The following is a 25,322-nucleotide window of genomic DNA, read 5'->3' on the forward strand; positions in this document are numbered from 1 at the left end:
TACTATGCAGCCATAAAAAAAGAATCAGTTCATGTCCTTTGCGGGGAAATGGATGAAGCTAGAAGCCATCATCCTCAGCAAACTAACACAGGAAAAAAATTTAACAGTGCATGTTCTCACTTGTAACTGGGAATTGAGCAATGAGAACACATGGACACAGGGAGGGGAACAACACACAATGGGGCCTGTTGTGGGGTGGGGGGCAAGGAGAGGGAGAGCATTAGGACAATACCTAATGCATGTGGGGCTTAAAACCTAGATAAAGTGTTGGTTAAGTACAGCAAACCACCACCGTTACCTATGTAACAAACCTGCCCATTCTGCACATGTATCTTGGAACTTAAAATAATAAAAGAAAGAAATGTACACACCACTAAATATATGAGAATGACTGTTTCTTTACACTCTTACCATATTGCAGTTTTTAATTTTTTAATTTGAAGTCAGGTTTTAGCATCTTTACGTTTATTGGCTGTTTTATAAATGTATTATTTTCCCTGTAAGATTCCTATTCGAACCTTTTATGCTTCCCCACCTCCTGTCCTTTATCCTTTAGTATCTGTAAAAAAAAAAAAAAAAAAAAAAAAAAGATGTATGAAAGTACTTTGGGAGGCCGAGGTAGGTGGATCACTTGAGGTCAGAAGTTCTAGACCAGCCTGGCCAACATGGTGAAACCCCATCTCTACTAAAATTACAAAAATTAGCCAGGCGTTGTGGAGTGTGCCTATAATCCCTGCTACTGGGGAGGCTGAAGTGAGAGAAATTGCTTGAACCCAGGGGGCGGAGGTTGCAGTGAGCTGAGATTGCACTCCCCCCAGGTGACAGAGTGAGATTCCATCTATTAAAAAAAGTACTTTGTATATTAAGGAAATTATACTTTTTATATGCATTGCAAATACTCCTCCTCTCTTTTTCTCTTGTCCAGTGCCTCTGATTTTTCTATTTTTATTGCTTTTGACTCGGTAGTGTTTTTGCCTCTCAGAAATTGAATTTCTTTTTTATGATTTACGTTATTTCTTAGATACACAAAATATCTATGCACATTATAGTTTAAAAAGTGAAAGTTGGCCAGGTGCAGTTGCTCATGCCTGTAATCCCAGCACTTTGGGAGGCTGAGGCGGGTGGATCACGAGGTCAGGAGATCGAGACCATCCTGGCTGACATGGTGAAACCCTGTCTCTACTAAAATACAAAAAATTAGCTGGCGTGGTGGTACGTGCCTGTAGTCCCAGCTACCTCGGAGGCTGAGGCAGGGGAATGGCTTGAATCGGGGAGGTGGAGATTGCAATGAGCTGAGATCATACCACTGCACTCCAACCTTGTGATAGAGTGAGACTCCGTCTCAAAAAAAAAAAAAAAAAAAAAAGTGAAAATTTACTGTCAGTAGCATTTCATTCTCCAAGGTAACCACTCTTAATAGCTTGATAGGAATCTGTCCAGACTTTGTTTTTTTCCAAAAATATATATATAATCAGATACCTAGAGCTTTATTAACTTAGGTAAGATATTATTTTGCATGATTTCCTTTTCTGTTTTAATATTGTGTTTTTGAGCACTTTCTGAGTCAGTTCATGTAGATACCTCTCATTCCTTTTAACACCTGAGTAGTCTTAGTGTTAGTCTTAGTCTTAGTCTTTTCGGGCTGCTTTAACAAAATACCTTAGATTGGGCAATTTATTTTATTTTATTTTTTTTTTAGAGATGGGGTTTCACCATGTTGGCCAGGCTGGTCTTGAACTCCTGACCTCAGGTGATCCGCCCACCTTGGTCTCCCAAAGTGCTGGGAATACAGGTGTGAGCCACCACTCCCAGCCGACTGGGCAATATATGAACAACAGAAATTTATTGCTCACAGTCTGGAGTCTGGGAAGTCTAAGATGAAGGTGCCAGCCAAGTTGGTATCTGGTGAGGTCTCTGCTTCATAGATGGGTGGGTGAGTGGGGCTGAAAGTTCTAATCCTGTAATCACTTGGTCCTTCTGGTGACTGGCTTCATCCTGAGACTATATAGAAACTCCACCCTAAGTCACCTCAGTAGCATCAGCTGATGTGTGATCAAAAAGGGGTTTGTTAGGAATAACAAAAGACATTCATTTCACTCAGGAAATTCCAAGGGTTTTAGGAGGTCTGCCAGGAACCAAGAACCAACACCAAATATATTTCTTACTACACCATGCTTTATATATTATAGATGTATTCTTTAAAGTAAATATTGTCAAGATTGTCTTGTTTTTTTGCTTTTGTTTATACTTTTCATTAAACAGTAGTTGTACATATGTCAGTCTTTTTCTTTTTTGTGTATTGCTTTAGTGTCCTAGTAAGTCTGTTTAAATATATCTTCTGTAAGGAAATTCAGGAGTTTCAAGGAGCCAGTATTGTTTTGTTTTTGATGTTCTTATTTTCCTAAATGACATTTAAAGAATAACCTAACTTTTCTTAGGGTTAATTTTAATCTACATAATTATTCTATTTATAATTCTTGTTTGGAGAGAAGTATGTGAGAATAGATAAGTTCAGGAATGGGCTCATAATTATGAAGTAGGAAATTAATTCCTTTCAGTGTTCTGAGTTTGTGATCTATAGTTGTAAGTACTGCATGTGTGTAAATATGTGCATAGGTTCCACTCTCTAATCAGAAATCTATACATTTTATCTTTCTTCCCTTCTTTTCCAGTTATTTATCAGTTGACTGACATTTATGGCGTACAAGAAAATAAAGGCTGAGGGTGGTTACGCATGCCTGTAATACCAGCACTTTGAGAGGCTGAGGCTGGTGGATCCCTTGAACTTAAGAGTTTGAGACTGGCCTGGGCAACATGATGAAACCCCATCTCTACTAAAAATAGAAAAAATTAGCTGGGTTTGGTGATTCGTGCCTGTAGTTTCAGCTACTCAAGAGGCTGAGGCAGGAGGATTGTGGGAGCCCAGGATTTCGAGGTTACAGTAAGACATGATCATGTCACTGCACTTCAGCCTGGGCAACAGAGTGAAACCCTGTCTCAATTTAAAAAATAAATAAATAAAGGCCAGGCATGATGGGTCATGCCTGGAATCCTAGCACTTTGGGAGACCAAGGCGGATGGATTACTTGAGGTCAGGAGTTTGAGATCAGCCTGTCCAACATGGCAAAACTCTGTCTCTACTAAAAATACAAAAATTTAGCCCAGTGTGATGGCGGGCATGTCTATTCCCAGCTACTTGGGAGGCTGAGGCAGGAGAATTGTTTGAACTTGGGAGGCGGAGGTTGCAGTGAGCTGAGATTGTGCCATTGCAGTCCAGCCCTGGTGACAGAGCAAGATTCTGTCTCAAAAGAAAAAAAGAAAATTTCAGGAGCATCTAAATTTATTATAGCAAGGGGGAAGTTAAGCCTTGGAGACAGAATTGCATAACGTGTATATTCCTTTCCCAAAAAAGACCACCTCTACTAATGAGACAGTTATAACTGTGCATTAAGCCTTATGTGGAAAGATGTTGAAATTAAACTTTGTCTATATAAACAATCTCAAACTTCTGCACTTTGGAACACTGACTTCTGTTCTTTGGAATCTGCTTCCTGGGAGGCTGTCCTCAAACTTTGCAATTGAATGAACTCTTTAAAACTAGATTCTGACCCTTTTGATTATTGTAGGTTGAAAATACCATGTAGATTGGCAATATACCATGTGCCAAGGATTATGCCAAAGGAGGGATGCTTCTTAATTAAAGGTTTATGGTCTGTTTTTGGAGATATAAATGGTATATAAGTGTGATGTAAATAGTGAATCGGATAATGAGTTACCAAAAAAAAAATGCTTGTTAGGGGAGGTCGGACTTTCAACTGGATGTCTTAGAAGTGGCCGGGCTTACATATTTTATTTTTTGATTTTAAGTTTCACGAAAGTAGACCTAATTTATCAAATAGCTACTTAATCTCATAGTAATTGCTTAAAACAAATTTAAGAGAAAAAAATCTTTATGCTGTTTTCTAGTCTGTTTTATTATAGAGCTTTACTTAAAAAGCAATTTTTTTTTTTTTTTGAGACGGAGTCTCTCTCTGTTGCCCAGGCTGAAGTGCAGTGGTGTGATCTTGGCTCATTGCAACCTCTGCCTCCCAGGTTTAAGCAATTCTCTGCCTCAGCCTCCCGAATAAATGGGATTATAGGTGCATGCTACCAAGCTTGGCTGATTTTTTTTGTATTTTTAGTAGAGACGGGGTTTCACTGTCTTGGCCAGGCTGGTCTTGAACTCCTGACCTTGTGATCCATCTGTCTTGGCCTCCCAAAGTGCTGGGATCTCAGATGTGAGCCACCTCGCCTGGCCCGTGATTTTTGACTTGGTGTTCAAAATGGTCACCTGTGCTTTTTGATTGAAGAAGTTCCTGTCAGTTGAAACATTCAAGATTCAATAGCTATAAAACTGAAAACAGAAAATAACTCATGTTTAGCATGCTATAACCTGAAGTGATGTTAATTACTTGTCACTTATTTTTTTGTAGAACATGGGCCTGGAATTGATATATTCACACCTGGGAAACCTGGAGAATATGACTTGGAAGGTGGTATATGGGAAGATGAAGATGCTCGGAATTTTTATGAGAACCTCATTGATTTGAAGGCTTTTGTCCCAGCCATCTTGTTTAAAGACAATGAAAAAAGTTGTCAGAATAAAGAGTCCAACAAAGATGATTCCAAAGGTAAATTCTAGAGAAAAAATATTTACATTAAATGCTACAAGAATTAGCTTCAAAATAGTATTAAAAAAAAAAAGTTGTAGTTACTAGTTTTGTGATATGAACATTGAGTCATTAGATTAAATGAGTGACAACATTATATGGAATGGAGCATTAAAAGATGACAACTCACATACTTTTAACATACTGATACATTTAAGTTAATGTGAATTAATTTGAAGTGTTTGTTTATAATGTCTTGTAGTGAATTCCTGTGAGGTCTTGGTCAGACAGGTGCATTTCCTGTGTTTTGATATTCTTATTTTCCTAAATGACATTTAATGAATAATCTGATGTTTCTTAGGGTTAATTTTAATCTATGTAATTATTCTATTTATAATTCTCATTTGGAGAGAAGTATGTGAGAATAGATAAGGTATTTCCCCCAGGTAGATTGTTAGGGCAGGTCTTAGCTCTGTGGTGCTCATTACCTGTACTGCCCTTTCTAGCCTAGAACCAACTCTTGTGAAGAAGAGTTACTTTAGAGAAGTCAGAGTTTTTAGGTCGTTAATAGAATGAAGTTTCTGAATGCCAGTTCTATCATGTTTCTCAGGTTTGTCTTGTATTTGCTGATTCTATTCTAATCTAATTCCCATTTTCTCTTACCTGGGTTACTGTAATACCTCCGATCTGGTTGCCCTGTCTTTGCTCTTGTTTTCTTGTCTGCATCTTTTTTTTTTTTTTTTTTTTGAAATGGAGTTTTGCTTTTGTTGCCTAGGCTGAAGTGCAATGGCATGATCTCAGTTCACTGAAGCCTCTACCTCCCACATTTAAGCGATTCTCCTGCCTCACCCTCCCAAGTAGCTGGAATTAACAGGAGTATGCTACCACGCCTGGCTAATTTCACATTTTTAGTAGAGACGAGGTTGGTCAGGCTGGTCTTGAACTCCTGACTTTAAAAGAGATCCACCCACCTCGGCCTCCCGTAATGCTGGGATTACAGGGGTGAGCCACCACACCTGGCCTATGCTTTCTTACATAAATTTTACTCTCCTAACTACCTAATGTCCTTTAATAACTTTACATGTACTTGGAATATCATTTAAAATTGTTAACATCATCTCTTGGGCCCTGCATGGTTTCTTTCAAGTTTACCATTCCAACTCTCTTACCTTTAATTTACCTTTCTTCTCAGTCTCTGAAATGGGCCCGTCTTCTTGCTTTCTTGCATTGTTCTGTTTTCTGCTTGGAACCCTCTCCCACCATACCCTATTTGACTACTTTATGCATATTAGTTTAATTTCCCCAGATAAATTATATGTTTTTTGAGAGCAAGGGTTGCGTTCCAAGCTTTGTTCAGTATATTTGACAGCTTAGCATCATCCTGAACATGTAGTAGCTGATTAGTAGATGTTTTAGTAGCCAGACATCAGGGGACATTGGAGAGTGAATGCATACTCCATGTGGGCAGGAGTTTTTCTCTGCTGTACTCAACAGGTGTATTCATGGTGCTTAGAACAATACCTAGCACACAGTTAGGAATTCAATAAAAGTAGAATGAAAAAATGAATGAATGAGAAGGTAGTAGTGGTTTTTCATCTAGAGGTTGCAAAACCAGTTCTTACTAGTTAGTTTTCATCCTCCAAAATAAGATATGGCATCAAGCATCAGTAAGACATTTCTGCATTCAATGCAGAAATTAGGAGATTAGAGACTATAAGAGATGAAACTGAGAAATAGCATACTTTCAGTTTAAGTATACATTCTTGAACTCAGGTTTTATTGGTTTTTGTTATTTATTTACAAAACATTTTCAAACACGAAAGAAGGCTGGTATAGTGAACTTGTATTTACCTATCACTCAATTTATTAACATTTTGCCAGTCTTATTCAACTAAGGTTTGGTTTTTCTTTCTTTTTTTATTCTTCCTATTTTGCCATTTACCAGTTCCTGGCCATTTTCCTTTGTTGTGTTTCATTTTTTGCTTTTCTCTAACCCTTCACTGTGAAATGATAAGGATATTTTTCAAATTGATCTTTCTACAACTACCCTTTTCTGACTTTCTAATTGATTTTATATATAACTGCTACATTAATTTTCACCTCAGATCACTTTTAAATGTTATCTCTTGCATAAAGGGGAAACTCTCAACTCCTTATCTGGGAGTGTGAGAACCTTCTTAATTTGAGTCCACTTTAATCAGCTTTATATCCCCTCATCTTTAGCATAGATAGATCCTCAGCCCATATAAATCCTCATCCATGCGTAGATTTCTCCATCCAGTCATCCATCCGTCTCTTCAGTGAACAAATGTTATATATAATCAAAGAAGGTATAGCCTTTGTTCTCAATGAGCATTTTTTTTTTTTTGAGATGGAGTTTCGCTCTTTTTGCTCAGGCTGGAGTGCAATGGTGCCCTCCCGGCTCACTGCAACCTCCGCCTCCCAGTTCAAGTGATTCTCCTGCCTCAGCCTCCCAAGTAGCTAGGATTACAGGCATGCGCCACCATGCCCAGTTAATTTTTGTGTTTTTAGTAGAGACGGGTTTCACCATGTTGATCAGGCTGGTCTCAAACTCCTGACCTCAGGTGATCCACTCTCATTGGCCTCCCAAATTGCAGGGATTACAGAAATGTGCCACCATGCCCAGCTGAACATAATGTATTTTATAAAATCTAAATATATTAACTTCATTTGCCAGGTATACATGCAGGTTCTAAAAGAAGTGCTGCAGATTTTGTGAGTCTTTATCTACTTTTTTGCAGCAGAATTTTAATATGACTTTGAATTTAGATATACTTGTTTGTTTTTCAAACAGAGGCAAAAGAATCTAAGGATAGTAAGGAGGTATCAAGTCCTGATGATTTGGAACTTGAGTTGGAGAATCTAGAAATTAATGATGACACCTTAGAGTTAGAGGGTGGAGATGAAGCTGAAGATCTTACAAAGAAACTTCTTGATGAGCAAGGTAAAGAACTATTTTACCGACTTTCCTTTTTGACTGCTTTTCACACACACAGGGCTCTTGCCTATGAATATAGATCTTTTCTCCTTAATTCTGTATTTTGTAATTCCTTGTTTTTCTGTTGTTTTCAGTCCATCACTGTTTTTGGAATTTGATTTATAACAGTACACTACATACCCCAGTATTATGTGTCTGTGAACTTTAGTGATCATCTTAATTTAAAAAATATTAGTTCTAAGTATCTTAAATTATATTTTTCTTGCTGTTCCTTCTGTGATGGAAAAAAGATACTTATACTTTTCTGAGAACTTGCTAGCGTTCTCCTGATTGATTTAATTCCATGACATTATCTTTACAAATAAATGTATTTGAAAGTTATTCTGAAATGATTAATAGGTGGGAATACAATTAGCTTGCCAGTTCATCCGTTAATTTTATCTGTCTTTATCATTGAGTTGTATTTTGTATTTAGTAATACAAATATTACATTTATTCCCCAAATACTTCCTATCGAGTTTTGAGTTGATTAGCTAGGATTCTGTTATTTATGTATTTTTTTTGAGACAGGACCTCACTCTTGCCCAGGCTGAAGTGCAGTGGCATGATCATAATTCACTACAGCCTCAGACTCCCAAGCTCAAGTCATCTTCCTGCCTCCCCCTTCCAAGTAGCTGGGACTATAGACATGCACCACCACACCCAGCTAATTTTAATTTATTTTATTTTACATTTTGTAAAGACTGGATCTTGCTTTGTTGCCCAAGCTGGTCTTGGACTCCTGGCCTCAAGTAATCCTCCTGCCTCAGCCTCTAAGAGCCCTGGCATTATAGGAATGAGCCACCATGCCTGGCCAAGATTCTTTATTAGAAGGACAGCCTCTGTCAATATTGCTTTTTTCTTTGTTGGCTTTATCTTATTGCAGATTCTTTCTCTATGTAATGCAGGAAGGATGGGTATGGCTGGAGGCTACCCCAGGCTTTATACCCACTAGTGACATCAGAGGAAAAAGAATTTTTCTCCCACAGTCTGTACATATATATCACAGAAGGACTCTGGCAAGTCTTGTGTTCGGTTCACCCATGTGGCCAAGAGAAACGGTTGTGTGTTGTACTTTGATTGGCAATAGCCACCCCACTCAGAATCACATGGAATAGGGGGGCTTAGTTCTTCAAAGGCAAGAATTGGGAATGCTGTTAATTGAAGAACATTGGGGAAGGGAGGCCAGGAAGATACAAATAACATTTACTATAACACTGCATGCTTTTTCTGACCAAGTTTTTGTATCTAATGCAAAAAGTTTGACTTTTTTTTTTTTTTTTTTTTTTTTTTTTTTGAGACAGAGTTTTGTTCTGTTGCCAGGCGCCAGGCTGGAGTGCAGTGACGCAATCTCGGCTCACTGCAATCTCTGCCTCCTGGGTTCAAGCAATTCTCCTGCCTCAGCCTCCTGAGTAGCTGGGACTACAGGTGCATGCCACCACGCCCAGCTGATTTTTGTATGTTTTGGTAGAGACGGGGTTTCACCATGTTGGCCAGGATGATGGTCTCGATCTCTTGATCTCGTGATCCTCCCGCCTCGGCCTCCCAAAGTGCTGGGACCTACAGGCATGAGCCACCGCGCCCGGCCAAAAAAGTCTGACTTTTTATATTGATACCTGAAAGACTGTAGTGACTCGGTGTGATGATTCTAGAGTTACCTAGACATTCTAGGATAATATCCTAAGAAATGACTATTATTTTCCTGGGCACAAAAATGGGTCTAGATTATCTGTTTTCAAAATAATTCATCATTGGATGTTTTTATTCTGTGTTCTCTGGTTATTTTTTTAACCTATTTACAAACTAATTTTATATTAGAACAAGAAGATGAGGAAGCCAGCACTGGATCTCATCTCAAGCTCATAGTAGATGCTTTCCTACAGCAGTTACCCAACTGTGTCAACCGAGATCTGATAGACAAGGTATTGATGTCTCTGTGTAACTTTACTCAAGCACATAGACTTTGTAGGAGTCCTCTGATGAGGAATGTCTATGGTTTTCTGACAATTTGAGCTCTAACCATTTCTTCAAATGAAGTCTTAGTAAATCAACAGAAGAGACACAATTGGATCTAATTCGTAGATACTCTGTTTGGCTAGAGAATTGGCTCTAGCATCCTGTCCTTTTCATACATTGATCCCATGGTTTGTAAAATATTGTTTTAGATCAAACGTGCTAAATGTATGGTCTCTGGATTCCTAGTGGCTTTTGAGGCACTTCCTGGGGTTCTGTGAAGTCAAAATTCTTTTGAAGATAATACTAAGATTTTTTTTTTTCTTTTTTACTGTTTTGACATTTGCAAAAGTGATGGTGGGTAGAGCTGCTGGCATTTTAGCATGATTCAAGGTAGTGGTACCAAATTATACTAGTACTATATATTTTTCACTGCCATGCATTTGCAATAAAAAAAAAATCAGTGCCACTTTCACTTAAGAGTCTCCTTGGTGAGTCCATAAAAATGAGTGATTTTTTTTTTTTTTTTGAGATGGAGTCTTACTCAGGCTGGAGTGCAGTGCTGTGATCTTGGCTCACTGCAGCCTCTGCTTCTCGGGTTCAAGCAGTTCTCCTGCCTCAGCCACCTGAGTAGCTGGGACTACAGGCATGCACCATCACACCTGGCTAATTTTTGTATTTTTAGTAGAGACGAGGTTTCCCTATGTTGGTCAGGCTGGTCTCGAACTCCTGACCTCAGGTGATCCACCTACCTCGGCCTCCCGGAGTGCTAGGATTACAGGTAAGCCACCATGCCAAGCCAAGGAATGATTTTTATTACGTTTCAAGTGGAAGACCACTTGAGTCTGGGAGATCAAGGCTGCATTGAGCCATGATTGCTCCACTGCACCCCAGCCTGGGTGACTGAGTGAGACTTTGTCTCAGAAAAACGTCGGTCCAGGTGGTAATGGTCATCTAGATAAATTCCTCATTTTATGAAATTTTAGACAGGGGATTGAAGACAGCTGAGTTTCTTTTGGAAGAATTCTCCGCTGTCAGTTAAGACATCTTGGAGAGAGAGCACCCTTTCTTGCACTTGGGAAGAGAAAAAAAGGATAGTCATAGATCTTGACCGAGGCCGATTATCAGGCTTTCCAATTGTCTTAGTTTAAATGAAGTACTCAGCATGCCAAAAAGTCATATATGGGCTATCATTTTCTAAACCCTAACATTACCAAATGTTACCGTGGGCACTAAACTTTTTTAGTCAATGTGGGGCACACTTCTTATTCTTACATCTTCTTGAGTATAATTTGTGCCTGTCTCTTTCTCTTTCCTCAGTCACCTTTACTGCTTTTTGGTTATCCTTATTCTCATTAGTAATTTTCTTGGCTCTTGGTAACTAGTCTTACCACTTTCAAGTTTTATCAAAAAACTTTTCTGATACTAACAACACTAGTTTCTTAAAACCGTTTTGAAATGTTTAAGAACAAATAAAATTATTGTAGTAGGCAGTATTTCTGTTTTCAGTAACTAAATAGAGGTTTTTAAAGAAAAAGTTTACTTTTTCCCAATAGGCAGCAATGGATTTTTGCATGAACATGAACACAAAAGCCAACAGGAAGAAGTTGGTACGGGCACTCTTCATAGTTCCTAGACAAAGGTAAGTATATAAAAGAGAAATTTATTAGTGTTTTTACACTGTAGTGATGGTTGTAAGATCAAACTTCTTATCTCTTTAAAAATCTTGCTTGTCTTTTGATTTTATGCACTCCGTAGTTTATTAGCATTATTAGCATGTTTCTTAGAACTTGTTTCCCATTAATTTTTGTTCATTGCTTGTTAGCTCTAATGGGAATATTTCTTCTGATATCTAATTATTTTAAAAGAAAATGTTTAAGAGTAGCTTAACAAGAAGAATTGCTAGAAGCAGTTGGCTTGCATTTTTGCCTCTGAGGACAAAGTAATAAATAGAACATAAAATTTTAGGAGAGTTTTTATTTTGTGCAAAGATCAGACTAATGTAGTATATTTTGTCCTCGGATATATGTTTAAATGAAAAATTTCAAGTTATTTAAGTAATTATGATAGTTTAGAGGTGTGATAGCCTGCCTAGACTCACTGGATAGAATTGGAAGTCACAGTAATGATTATGTTGCCAGTAATTCAAGACACATATTCAGTGGCATAATGCTTTTAGAGAATTCTGATACATTATATTCACTAAACTAAAACTTCTACTTGACCTGAACATTTCAGGACCACTCATAGACTATTGACCTTAGAATCTTGGAGATCTCTTTCTGTTTATTCAACAATGAATAATTAAAGAATTTTGTTAACTATTTTTTTTTTTTTTTGAGACGGAGTTTCACTCTTGTTACCCAGGCTGGAGTGCAGTGGCGTGATCTCAGCTCACCGCAACCTCCGGCTCCCGGGTTCAAGCAGTTCTCCTGCCTCAGCCTCCTGAGTAGCTGGGATTACAGGCACGTGCCACCATGCCCAGCTAATTTTTGTATTTTTAGTAGAGACGGGGTTTCCCCATATTGACCAGGATGGTCTCGATCTCTTGACCTCGTCATCCACCTGCCTCGGCCTCCCAGAGTGCTGGGATTACAAGCGTGAGCCACCGCACCCGGCCAGAATTTTGTTAACTATTACGATGATTACATATGACATAGCTAATTAAGACAGATACTTTTCCCAAAAGATAAGGATTCTGAGGGATTTCATTGAAGATTTCTTCAGCAAAATTTTAATGTGGTCCATTCATTGATGGAGACCCATCATCTCTTAAGGCCCATATGGTAAGATTTCTCAGTGAAACCAAATCACTACTTGTCTTTTTTCTTTCATACTAGTTTTTTAATCTCCTGTTAGCAGTATTAATTCATTTTAGTGGTGCAAGGGAGAAGGAATGTGTTAATGTAGTGAGTAGATAATTAAGAATTATGTACTTGGGCCGGGCGCGGTGGCTCACGCCTGTAATCCCAGCACTCTGGGAGGCCGAGGCGGGTGGATGATGAGGTCAAGAGATCGAGACCATCCTGGTCAACAAGGTGAAACTCCGTCTCTACTAAAAATACAAAAATTAGCTGGGCATGGTGGCATATGCCTGTAGTCCTAGCTACTCAGGAGGCTGAGGTAGGAGAATTGCTTGAACTCAGGAGGCAGAGGTTGCAGTGAGCCGAGATTGCGCCATTGCACTCCAGCCTGGGTAACAAGAGTGAAACTCCATCTCAAAAAAAAAAAAAAAAAAAAGGAATTATGTACTTGAGGAAGTCATATGGACGAATATTTTTATAACATAAAATTACATACTTCAGGCTAGGCATGGTGGCTCACACCTGTAATCCTAGGACTTTGGGAGGCCAAGGTGGGTGGATCATTTGGGATGAGGCATTAGAGACCAGCCTGGCCAACATAAAACCCCGTCTCTACTAAAAATCCAAAAATTAGCAGAATGTGGTGATGTGTGCCTGTAATGTCAGCTATTTGAGTGCCAAGGCAGGAGAATCGTTTGAACCTGGGAGGTGGAGGTGGTATTGATCCAAGATTGACCTCAGGTGATCTACCCACCTCGGCCTCTCAAAGTGCTGGGTTTACAGGCATGAGCCACTTCGCTCCAGCCTGGGCGATGGAGTGAGACTTCATCTCAAAAAAAAACACAAAAAACATATATATATATATATATATATATATATATGTGTGTGTGTGTGTGTGTGTGTGTACTATATATATATATGTGTGTGTGTATATATATATATATATACATATATATACTTCATTTAATAGAATTTAAGGTGCTGACAGTTATGACGTATACTATTACATACAACTAGAAAATAAAAAATATTCTCCATTAATTTTAAGGCTTTGATTTTAAGACATAGTCCACTTTCATGTATATGGAAATGGGAGGAAGGCTGGGTGCAGTGTCTCATGCCTGTAATCCCAGCACTTTGAGAGGCCAACGCGGGTAGATCACCTCAGGTCAGGAGTTGGAGATCAGCCTGGCCAACATGATGAAATCCTGTCTCTACTAAAAAGACAAAAACTTAACTGGCATGGTGGCGGGTGCCTTTTATCCCAGCTGCTTGGGAGGCTGAGGCAGGAGAATTGCTTGAACCCGGCAGGCAGAGGTTGCAGTGAGCCGAAATTGCACCACTGCACTCCAGCCTGGGTCACAAGAGGGAAAAAAAAGGTTGGGGGGGATGTATACCTGGAATAGATGAAAATTCAAATTTTTTTCCTCTCGGTATCTTGAACTAATTTTTTTCAAGTGAGTCTGTCTTTACCTTGTACAATGAAATGTTTTCTTAATTTTTTTTTCAGTTGGTTATTTGAATGAAGAAAAGTGTAGCAACAATTATCTCAACTTATTTTTGTTGCAACATTTATTACATAGAATAAAGCTAGCAAAAATAAAAGGCTTGGTTAACAAAAGAAACCATGCGGTTTAGTAATTTGCTTATAAAACAACATCTTCTCCCAGAAGACCGATTCTTGGCCCACAGAAAGTCCTCAGAAAGCATGTACTATTATTTAGTCTTATTCCAGTAGTATTCTTTGTGATGGACTTTATCTGCTTAGCTCAGGAGATAAAAAAGCTGCAAATCAGTAGCAGTTAGAAATACAAACTTGAGGTTGGGTGTGGTGGCTCACTCCGGTAATTCCAGCATTGGGGAGGCTGAGTCAGGAGGTGGATCACTTGAGGTCAGGAATTTGAGACCAGCCTGATTAACACGATGAAATCTCATCTCTACTAAAAATACAAAAAATTAGCTGGTCGTGGTGGCGCATGCCCCTAATCCCAGCTTCTCATGAGGCTGTGGCAGGAGAATCGCTTGAACCAATGAGGCAGAGGTTGCAGTGAGCCAAGATCACATTATTGCACTCCAGCCTGGATGATAGAGTGAGATTCCATCTCAAAAAAAAAAAAAAAAATTAATATGAAGTGACAGTTTATCACAAGTATTAAAAAATGGTGCAAGTATTCTGGAGCCATGAGAAATAGCTCTCAGTCTTACATATTTTAAGTATATAATTAAGTATACTATAATCAGCCTGATAATCAGGAAAGATTAAGTTATTCTAAAATTTATTCATTCATTAAGTAATTCAGTAAGGGTCTCCTGTGTACTTGGTGAAAAAGATCATCTTAGTTCCTGAATTCATACAGCTTGATTTGAAGAGGAAGACAGAGTAGTTGTAAGTGCCTTTGTCAAGAAGAAGTGCAGGTGCTTGAAGCCTAGTGTCAGGTGGAACTGATTGAGCTGAGGAGTCAGAAGACTGCCTGGAACAAGGGTCATTTAATCTGAGTCCTGAGAAGAATTTACTAGATATGGGATGAGTGGGAAATTGGAATGTAGGGAGAACATTGTTGACAGAGGCAACAGTATGTGTAAATAGACAAAGACAGGAAAGATCATGGTGTCAAACTCTTGTTAAAACTTCTTTCTTAAATTCCTTGACATTGTCCACTAGACTGTAAGCTGCAGGAAGGGAGGCCATATTTACTTCTTTATACCTAGCACATAGCACAATGCCTATCATGTAAAAGTTGATAAAATTAAGTAACATGATAGGTAAGGCCCTTTCTTAGCCAGCTGGTTTTCAACTTCTTCAGTCTTAATTCTAGCCATTCTTCCTCCTGCAGAATCTTGATCTGTAATGATTTCTTAAATACCATTTGCTCTCTCTACTTCCATGCCTTTGCTGCTGCTTTCTGCTCTATCTGGGATGTCCTTTATTTTCCCACTGGAAATCTTTGACTCACCCTTTAAGTCTTTCACAAGAGCTATCTTCTATGAACAGCGCCTTCTTTTTTTCTCTTATGTAGATAGAGATGTTCTTTATAGCACTTTCAATGTGTCTCCTTATGAAGAATTAGGCGCATTATATTCCAGTTGTTGATTTGCTTCCTGTCTCTCTGCCAGACTTCAAACTACCAGCTCTTTAGGAATGAAGACTCGATTTTTCGTTTTGTACATCTCCAATACCAAGTATAGTGTTTGGCTTACAGTCCAAGCTTAAAATATTTGATGAATTCATCTTGGTCGTATGCAGTTTTAAATAATAAATAATGCAGCCCTATAGCTCAAAGTCCAGGAGTATAAAACATTATATGATGAAAAGTATTCTTCCTATCCATGCCATCCCATCTCCTCAATTTCCACTCCTCCCAGTAGGAAATCAGTATCTTGCTTATGTATTCTCCCAAAGATTCTTTTGCGTATGCAAGAAAATACAGATTCTTATTTCCTGTTTTTAACACAATGGGCAGCTTATACATATCTTTTCATCTCAGGACATAAGGATTTCCCTTGTTCACTGTTTTAAAGCTGCACTGTTTCTTTTGATGAATGTACTATATTTAACAGTTTCAGACTTTCCAGTCTTTTGCTGTTAGAAATAGTGCCATATTTGAATTTGTACTTCCTCTTTCTCCTTGTGGTTATGTTTGCTAGTGGTTTACCTATTTAGTTTTTTTCTACCAAAAACCCAGCTTTTAGATTTATTATTTATTCTGTTTAATGATTTTCTTACTGTTATTTTTGGCTTTGTTCTTTATTAATTCCTTCTTTTGGGTTTTTTCTGTTTCTTTTGTTTCTTTTCTGGCACTCCATATATGTGTTGTCCATTGAGCATGGTTTAAGCCATGTCTCTTGGTTTCTTTTTTAGAGAGTCTCGCTCTGTCGCCCAGGCTGGAGTGCGGTGGTGAGATCATGGCTCACTGCAGCCTTAACCTCCGGGCTCAAACAATCCTCTCATGTCAGCCTCCCAAGTAGCTGGGACCACAGGCATGTACCACCATGTCTGGGTAATTTTCACATTAAATTTTTAAAGTTTTTTTCGGTAGAGTCACGGTGTTGTTATGTTGACCAAGCTAGTTGTGAATTCCTGGTCTCAACCAGATCCTCCTGCTTTGGCTTCCCAAAGTGCTGGAATTCTAGGCATGAGCCCCACTGTGCCTGGCCATCTGTTAGTTCTGACATGTGTTAATTTTAGTTTTATTTCCTTCGTGACCCAAGGAGTTGATAGAGTTTCAAAATTTCCAGGTAGAGGGGCTTTTTTTTGTTTGTTTTGTGGCTTTGTCAGTAATTCATAATTTTATTGCATTTTGATTAGATTATACTATTTTTATTTTTTGGAATTTTTGAAGTTTACTTTGTCTCTGATTATATAGTCAGTTTTCGTGAACATTCTGTGGGCATTATAAAAAAGCATATTTTTGTTTTTATGGTACAAAGTTAAATGTATTGATTAAGTTTACATGACTAAATAGTGATTCTGATCTATCTTCTTACCTTTTTAGTCCATGTGCCCACACGTCATGGCCTGAGAGGTAGATGAAATACTGTGATTCTGATGTGTTGCATCTCACCTAATTACTACAATTTCAGCTTTCTAAATATTACTGTTGCATTATTTGTTGTACAGATTAAGCTTAAGTGTGAATTACATACATCTTTTATCATTATAAGGTGTTCTTCTTAGTCTTATTTAGGACCTTTTGGCCAGAAGCTCATCTGGTATTAATGATTATATGATTGCTGCTTTTTTTTTTTTTTTTTTTTTTAAATAGTGTCTCTCTCTGTCACCCAGGCTGGAGTGCAGTGGTACAGTCTCTGCTCACTGCAGCCTCCACCTCCTGGTCCTGGGTTCAAGCGATTCTCCTGCCTCAGCCTCTCAAGCAACTGGGATTACACGAGTACACCACCACACCCGGCTAATTTTCTGTATTTTTTGTAGAAACATGGTTTTTTTACCATGTTGACCAGGCTGGTCTTGAACTCCTGACTGTAAGTGATTCACTCGCCTTCGCCTCCCAGAATGCTGGAATTAGAAGTGTGAGCCACTGCACCCGACTGCTGCTTTCTTTTTGTTTGCATTTTGCTTGGTATACCTGTGCCCTTTATTTTATATTTTGTCTTTCAGAATCATTTTATTTTAGTTGAGTCTCTTTTATATATAATTGAATCGAATTTTACTCTCAGACCTATAATGAAAATCTGTTTCTTTTAATGAAAGTAAGGCTGCTTATGATTGGCTTATGTTCTGTAATGTTTTCCCTTTTGTTTTAATTCCTAAGTCTTTCATTATGTGGTCTTCTATATTTTTAAATTTAGTGTGCATGCATGAGTGTGTTTTCTGATTTTAGGAAGATTTGTATTTTTATATTAGGACTTTCTTTTCTTTTTTTTTTTTTTTTAAGGTGAGGTTTCACCCTGTTGGCCAGTCTGGTCTTGAACTCTTGACCTCAGGTGATCCACCCACCTCGGCCTCCCAAAGTGCTAGGATTACAGGCGTGAGCCACCATGCCTGGCCAGGACTTTTTTATTTTAAGTTTGCTTAGTGATTATTTATTTAGACAGTCTCTGTTGCTTTCTGCCATGAACAATGTTAAGATTAGTTTGTGGTCCCTTCTTACTCTCTTTTTTTTTTTTTTTTTTTTTTTTTTTGAGACGGAGTTTCGCTCTTGTTACCCAGGCTGGAGTGCAATGGCGCGATCTCGGCTCACCGCAACCTCCGCCTCCTGGGTTCAAGCAATTCTCCTGCCTCAGCCTCCCGAGCTGGGATTACAGGCAGGCGCCACCACGCCCAGCTAATTTTTGTATTTTTAGTAGAGACGGGGTTTCACCATGTTGACCAGGATGGTCTCGATCTCTTGACCTCGTGATCCACCCGCCTCGGCCTCCCAAAGTGCTGGGATTACAGGCGTGAGCCACCGCGCCCGGCCCTTCTTACTCTCTTTAGTCACTTAATCTGATATTAATTTTTCTCCCTTAATGTTTTCCTTTTTACCCTTAAATGTGCTTATTCTTGTATTTGAGTGATACTTAACTTTCAGCATTACAAGTAGGCAAGCATCATACTCGACTTTGTCTGCTTTTTCATCCCGCCCACTTTATTTTTATGTTGGTGACATATCCTGATAAGGAATAAAACATTTATATTAAAATTTCTCACTGTAATGCGCTTATTTGCTGAGCTTCATTTTCTTTTTTTTTCTTTCTTTGTTTCTTTTTTTTTTTGAGACTGAGTTTCTGCTCTATTGGCCCAGACTGGAGTGCTGTGGCACAATATCAGCTTACTGCAACCTCCACCTCCTGAGTTCAAGCAATTCTCCTGCTTCAGCCTCCCGAGTAGCTGGGATTATAGGTGCATAGCACCACACCTGGCTGATTTTTGTATTTTTAGTAGAAATGGGGTTTCACAATGTTGGCCAGGCTGGTCTCAAACTCCTGACTTCAGGTGATCTGCCCGTCCCAGCCTCACACCTGGGATTACAGGTGTGAGCCACTGTGCCTGGCCTGAAGTTCATTTTCTAATAGTTTTCTCAAAAAGCGTTCTTGTGGAAAAAATATGGCTTGAATTCCTCTATGTTCAGAATGATGGAGTTGGGGCTATTTTACTTGAATGGCAGCTTGACTGGTTATAGTATAGGATCCACAGCTCATTGTTTTTAACCCTAAATATCTTGTAGGTGTCACTCAAGAGTCATTTGGCATTTGGCATTACTGTGGTGAAATCCGAGGCCAGCCTGCGTTTTTTTCCCCCCTCCCTTAAAATTGACTTGGTCATTTAAATGGCTGCCCAAGTAATTCTTTCTCTAACCAAGTAAATGCAGTAACTTTCCTAGGATAGAGATGTGTTGGTGTTGATCATTCTGGGTCATTTTTCATGCCCTTTCAAGAAATTTTCATACTGAAAAATTAAGGGAATTTTTTGAATTTTTTTTCCCTCAACTATATTTAAATCCTAGTTCTGTTCTCTTGTTTCGGTTTTCTTTTTTAAGTACTTAAATGATGCGTATATTGACTGTGCTTTGCTCATTTTCTGGTTATTTTCTTCTTACCAATCACTTCTTTTAGTGTCATCTTTTTCTTATTCAGCATTCTCTGAAGTCTTTTCCCTCTACTACGCTATCACTTCTTCTTTCATTTCATCACGCTTTTTAAAAGTTCATGGAAAACTGGCCAGAATTTTCATATGTTTCACAACAGTATGTTTCTGGTGAATTTTGTTTGGTAGGTTTTGAGGAATTTGTCCTTTTCTTTCTTATTTTTTATTTTTATTTATTATTATTATTTATTTTTTATAGAGATGGGGTCTCACCATGTTGGCCAAGTTGGTCTCGAACTCCTGACCTCAAATGATCTACCCGCCTTGGCCTCCCAAAGTGCTGGAATTACGGGAGTAAGCCACTGCACCCGGCCTTCTTTCTTATTTTTTTAATTTAAAAAAAAATGGACAGTACCTTTGCATTGATGCTATACTTACCCTCTTTTTGTTACGTATCATGAGTTAGATTTGCTCAGCTCCGTTACTAACAAGTTTCGCTTTTAAGGGCGTATTTTTGCTGTCATTTCTGATGTTGGTTGCTTTGGGGGCCATTTTCTTGTTCTACACTGGCATTGCATTTCCTCATGGAGCTTTTGCTCAGTCTTTGCCCTTCCTTTTGAGACGCAAAGTTTTTGTTGTATGTCAGGAATATAGGTTTATCACTGAAAAATAGAATTTGAGGATAAGTGGTCAAACTACAGAAAAACAGTATGTGTTGATCATTGAAAGAAGCGTGTTGTTTGCATTTTTTAAGGTCTTCCCTGTGTGGGCCAGCTTTCCCTTTTCTTTTCACTACGGATCCTGCTGTTACTGACCTTGAAACAAATTCTGACAGATTTGGTGGCTTCAATCAGATTTTTTTTTCGAAGTTCATGTTTTCTTTACATTACTATCATTCTAGCTTCCTTTAAATGAAAAACGATTTTCACCTTTATTGGTGTGGGCCATTACTTTTCCTGAAAAAATAAGCCAGGATAGGCTAGGGATATTGAAGGAAGCACAAACCTCTGAATCTTAGGTTCTCGAAGTCCTCTGGGTTTGGTGGGCTCCCTAGAGGACCCTTTCAGGAGGTGACTCAAGGACCCAGACTACTTCATCCACACCGCTACCATAGCTTCTAGGTTGCCGTGACATGGGAGGCAAGTGTGTGAACTCAGCTTAGTCCTGGATACTTTGGACAAGAAGTGCCATGTTGTTTTTATTCTTAGCCTGTTGTCTAGGTCAACAAGAGCATTTAGAAATTGTAGGGAAGCATGTGAAGCATTGGGCACCATGGTGGCCTTTGCTACCTAATACAGCGATTTGTTTTCAGTCAGTAGACGTTTATTAATACTTATCCAGTAAGTTATCTTGTTGAAAACAATAAAAGAAATACTCCATATATACAATGGAATACTATGCAGCCATAAAAAATGATGAGTTCGGCCGGGCGCGGTGGCTCAAGCCTGTAATCCCAGCACTTTGGGAGGCCGAGGCGGGTGGATCACGAGGTCAAGAGATCGAGACCATCCTGGTCAACATGGTGAAACCCCATCTCTACTAAAAACACAAAAAATTAGCTGGTATGGTGGCACGTGCTTATAATCTCAGCTACTCAGGAGGCTGAGGCAGGAGAATCGCCTGAACCCAGGAGGCAGAGGTTGCGGTGAGCCAAGATCGCGCCATTGCACTCCAGCCTGGGTAACAAGAGCGAAACTCCATCTCAAAAAAAAAAAAAAAAAAAAAAATGTTGAGTTCATGTCCCTTGTAGGGACATGGATGAACCTGGAAACCATCATTCTCAGCAAACTGTCACAAGAACAGAAAATCAAACACTACATGTTCTCACTCATAGGCGGGTGTTGAACAGTGAGAACACATGGACACAGGGAGGGGAGCATCACACACTGGGGTCTGTTTGGGGGGAAATGGTGGGGGACAGTGCAGGGGGTGGGGAGTTGGGGAGGGATAACATGGGGAGAAATGCCAGATACAGGTGATGGGGAGGAAGGCAGCAAACCACACTGCCATTTATGTACTTATGCAGCAATCTTACCTGTTCTTCACATGTACCTCGAAACCTAACATCAATAAGAAAAAGAAATGCTCATGATTTGGCTGGTAGAGGACAGTCTTTTGAAGGATGTAGTTTATATGTAGCTTTGACTATTACTCTTCACATTTCTGTTTATTTAGCTTTTAAGAGACAGGGTCTTGCTGTGTTGCCCAGGCTGCTCTTGAACTCTTGACCTCAAGCGATCCTCCTGCCTCTGCCTCCTGAGTAGTTAGGATTACAGGCATGTGCCACAATGCCTGGCAAGTTTTTTTTTTTTTTTTTTTTTGAGACAGAGTTTCGCTTTTGTTACCCAGGCTGGAGTGCAATGGCGCGATCTCGGCTCACCGCAACCTCCGCCTCCTGGGTTCAGGCAATTCTCCTGCCTCAGCTTCCTGAGTAGCTGGGATTACAGGCACGCGCCACCACGCCCAGCTAATTTTTTGTATTTTTAGTAGAGACGGGGTTTCACCATGTTGACCAGGATGGTCTCGATCTCTCGACCTCGTGATCCACCCACCTCGGCCTCCCAAAGTGCTGGGATTACAGGCTTGAGCCACCGCGCCCGGCGCCTGGCAAGTTTTTATGTTTTATATAGATTTTAATCAATTGAATTGTATCAAAATCTATAATTTGTACAAGTAGATTTCTAATTTTTAAACATTCTCATGTTAATGGTACTCTCTGTAGTCTTTTCAGTGTTTAAATAAAACTGTCTCAGTCTTTCTAAAGTTCATTACTGTGGAATTTGGAAAGCCAAGGCTTCTGTTTACAGATCCGTAAAATGGTGTGATAGGGAGGGACTCGGACCAGGTTGATGTTGCCTGGTTGGCTGTAGGTTTTTACTGACCAGAAACGCCTTTCATTTTGCAGGTCTTCTCTTGTCCTTCACTCCCAGGTGTGTTTTTATCCTACCTGCGCGATTTGGCTTATCCCTGAGAGGGACGCTTTGATCCCTAGGGAGGCTGGAGTAGAAAGATAGTAATCAAGGGCCAGTCAGTTTTCTGTCATCTTATTTCTCATTCTTCTAGACCCTGTATATTCACACAGCTCTCTCTCCTTTGAGTGAAAGCGACGACTGATAGTCCTCAAGCGGGAATATAGGGGAGTCAAGGGTTGAGTGTAGAATGCAGGCTGGGATATTCTCCTGGATAGGCAGTGAAGTGGTATGAGAGGTAGCAAGTTCCTCCGAGTCTTTGGCACTTGGGACAGGCTGGAACACTTTGGGAGAGGGGGCCTTTTGGCATCCTGGCCTTGCTCTCCACCCACACCCTCCCAGCCTGTTTGGGGCTCCTTTAGTCAGATGCTCATCCTCTCTGTGGCATGCTGCGGAGAGGCCAAGGCAGGAGGATGGCTTGAAGCCAGGAGTTTGAGACCAGCCTGGACAACATAGTGAGACCCATCCTCTACAAGAAATAAAATAAGCCAGGCTAGGAGCATATACCTGTAGTTCCATCTACTTGAGAGACTAAGGTGGGAGAATCACTTGAGCCCAGGAATTTGAGGTTGTAGTGACCTCTGATCTCACCACTGCACTGCGGCCTGGGTGACAGTGAGACTATGTATGTCTCTAAGAAAATTTAAATAATAAACACAGCATAAATGTATTTATATAGCGTTTACATTGTATTAGCCATTGTAAGTAATTTGATATCTATAGGGGGTCAGTTCCTGGAACCAGTCTTCGGGAGGACTGTATTTCCCTAATGACTAATGATGTTGAACATCTTTTCATGTGCTTATTGGCCATTTGCATATCTTCTCTGGAGAAATACCTGTTCACAACCTTTGCCCTTTTAAAACTATATTTGTCCTCTGGGCATGGTGACTCCTGCCTGTAATCCCAACACTTTGGGAGGCTGAGGCGGGCAGATCACCTGAGGTCAGGAGTTTGAGACCAGTCTGGCCAATATGGTGAAACCCCATCTCTACTGAAAATGGAAAAAAAAAAAAGAAAAAGAAAAAGAAAAAGTAGCCAGGTGTGGTGGTGGGTGGCTTTAATCCCAGCTACTCAGGAGGCTGGGGCAGGAGAATCGCTTGAACCTGGGAGGTGGAGGTTGCAGGGAGCTGAGATTACACAATTGTACTCCAGCCTGGGCTTTGTAGTCAGACTCCATCTCAATAAATAAAATAAAATTGTATTTGTCTTTTTTTTTTTTTTTTTTTTTTTTTAAAGACAGTCTCACTCTGTTGCCAGGCTGGAGTACAGTGGTGTGACCTTGGCTCACTGCAACCCCTCCCTTCTGGGTTCAAGTGATTCTCTTGCCTCAGCCTCCTGAGTATGGGAGGATTACAGGGCTACACCACCATGCCCGGCTAATTTTTGCATTTTTAGTGGAGATGGGGTTTCATCATGTTGGCCAGGATGGTCTCTATCTCCTGACCTTGTGATCTGCCTGCCTTGGCCTCTCAACGTGCTGGGATTACAGGCATGAGCCACCATGCCTGGCCCTCTTTGTCTTTTTATGAATGAGATGTAAGAGTTTTTTATATATTCTGGGCCCACATCTCTTATCAGATACATAATTTGGAAATATTTTCTTCCATTTGAGTTGTCTTTTTACTTGCTTGGTGGTATAATTTACAGCACAGTTTTTAAAGTTTGATGTAGTTCATCTTTATAGTTCTTAAAGGTTTGACCTGAAGTAGTGTTTTAACTTTCAGTTGCATTCTTTGTTCATTAAATAATGATGAAACAAATCTCAAAGACTATCATTGCATCTCTTAGCCTTTTTTTTTGTTGTTGTTGAGACAGTCTTTCTCTGTCACCCAGGCTGGAGTGCAGTGGTATGATCTTGGTTCACTGCAGTTTCTGCCTCCTGGGCTTAAGTGATTCTCCTGCCTCAGCCTCCCAAGTAGCTGGGAATACTGGCGTGCACCACCACCATGCCTGGCTTTTTTTTTTTTTTTTTTTTTTTTGAGATGGAGTTTCGCTCTTGTTACCCAGGCTGGAGTGCAATGGCGCGATCTCGGCTCACCGCAACCTCCGCCTCCCAAGTTCAGGCAATTCTCCTGCCTCAGCCTCCTGAGTAGCTGGGATTACAGGCACGCGCCACCATGCCCAGCTAGTTTTGTGTATTTTTAGTAGAGATGGGGTTTCACCATGTTGACCAGGATGGTCTCGATCTCTTGACTTCGTGATCCACCCGCCTCGGCCTCCCAAAGTGCTGGGATTACAGGCTTGAGCCACTGCGCCTGGCCCCCCGCTTTTTTTTTTTTTGGTAGAAGCAGGGTTTCACCATGTTGGCCAGGCTGGTCACGAACTTCTGACCTCAAATGACCCACCTACCTTGGCCTCCCAAAGTGCTGGGATTACAGACTAGAGTCACTGTGCCTGGCCTCTCTTAACCTATTAATTTGGACTCCAGTGAGATGTACAAATCCCCTTAGATATTTGCATTTTATTTTATAGGTAATTTGTAACATAGCTATACACACACAAGTAACTGAGATTTCACATTAAGTGTTTATATCTTTTTTTCCTTCAACTTTTAAAGTGTAAGTTCCGGGGCACATGCGCAAGTTTGTTGCATAGGTAAACATGTACCCTGGTGGTTTGCGGCACAGATCATCCTATCACCTAGGTATTAGCCCAGCATCCATTAGTTATTCTTCCTGCGGTGTTTATATCTAAAGCATACATATGTGTTGTCACTCAGATCAAGATGGAGGACATTCCCAACACCCCAGAAGGCTCCTCACCTAAGCCAGATTTTAAGTTAGTATCAGGGAAAATATGTAAGAATCTCTTCTTTTCTTAGTTTTTAAATATGGATGCACTTGGTATTGCTTTAGCCAAAAGTTGGCTCTTTAGATGAATGTAAACAGAATACTCTTCAGAGGTGAAGTGCTGTACTTAATT

General features: G+C 39.8%; 1 protein-coding gene across 1 annotated transcript in view; it reads left to right on the top strand.

The window, feature by feature from the left end:
* UPF2 (UPF2 regulator of nonsense mediated mRNA decay) overlaps positions 1-25,322 on the top strand; it is a 132,081-nt gene that overhangs the window by 35,756 nt on the left and 71,003 nt on the right. Inside the window, exons 5-8 of the mRNA XM_003930615.4 lie at positions 4,473-4,670; positions 7,465-7,614; positions 9,466-9,569; positions 11,157-11,242. Coding sequence (XP_003930664.1) covers positions 4,473-4,670; positions 7,465-7,614; positions 9,466-9,569; positions 11,157-11,242 — 538 coding nt within the window. The remainder of the gene's footprint in view (positions 1-4,472; positions 4,671-7,464; positions 7,615-9,465; positions 9,570-11,156; positions 11,243-25,322) is intronic.

The sequence above is a fragment of the Saimiri boliviensis genome, chromosome 8 (genome assembly GCF_048565385.1).
Source record: "Saimiri boliviensis isolate mSaiBol1 chromosome 8, mSaiBol1.pri, whole genome shotgun sequence".
Lineage (NCBI taxonomy): Eukaryota > Metazoa > Chordata > Mammalia > Primates > Cebidae > Saimiri > Saimiri boliviensis.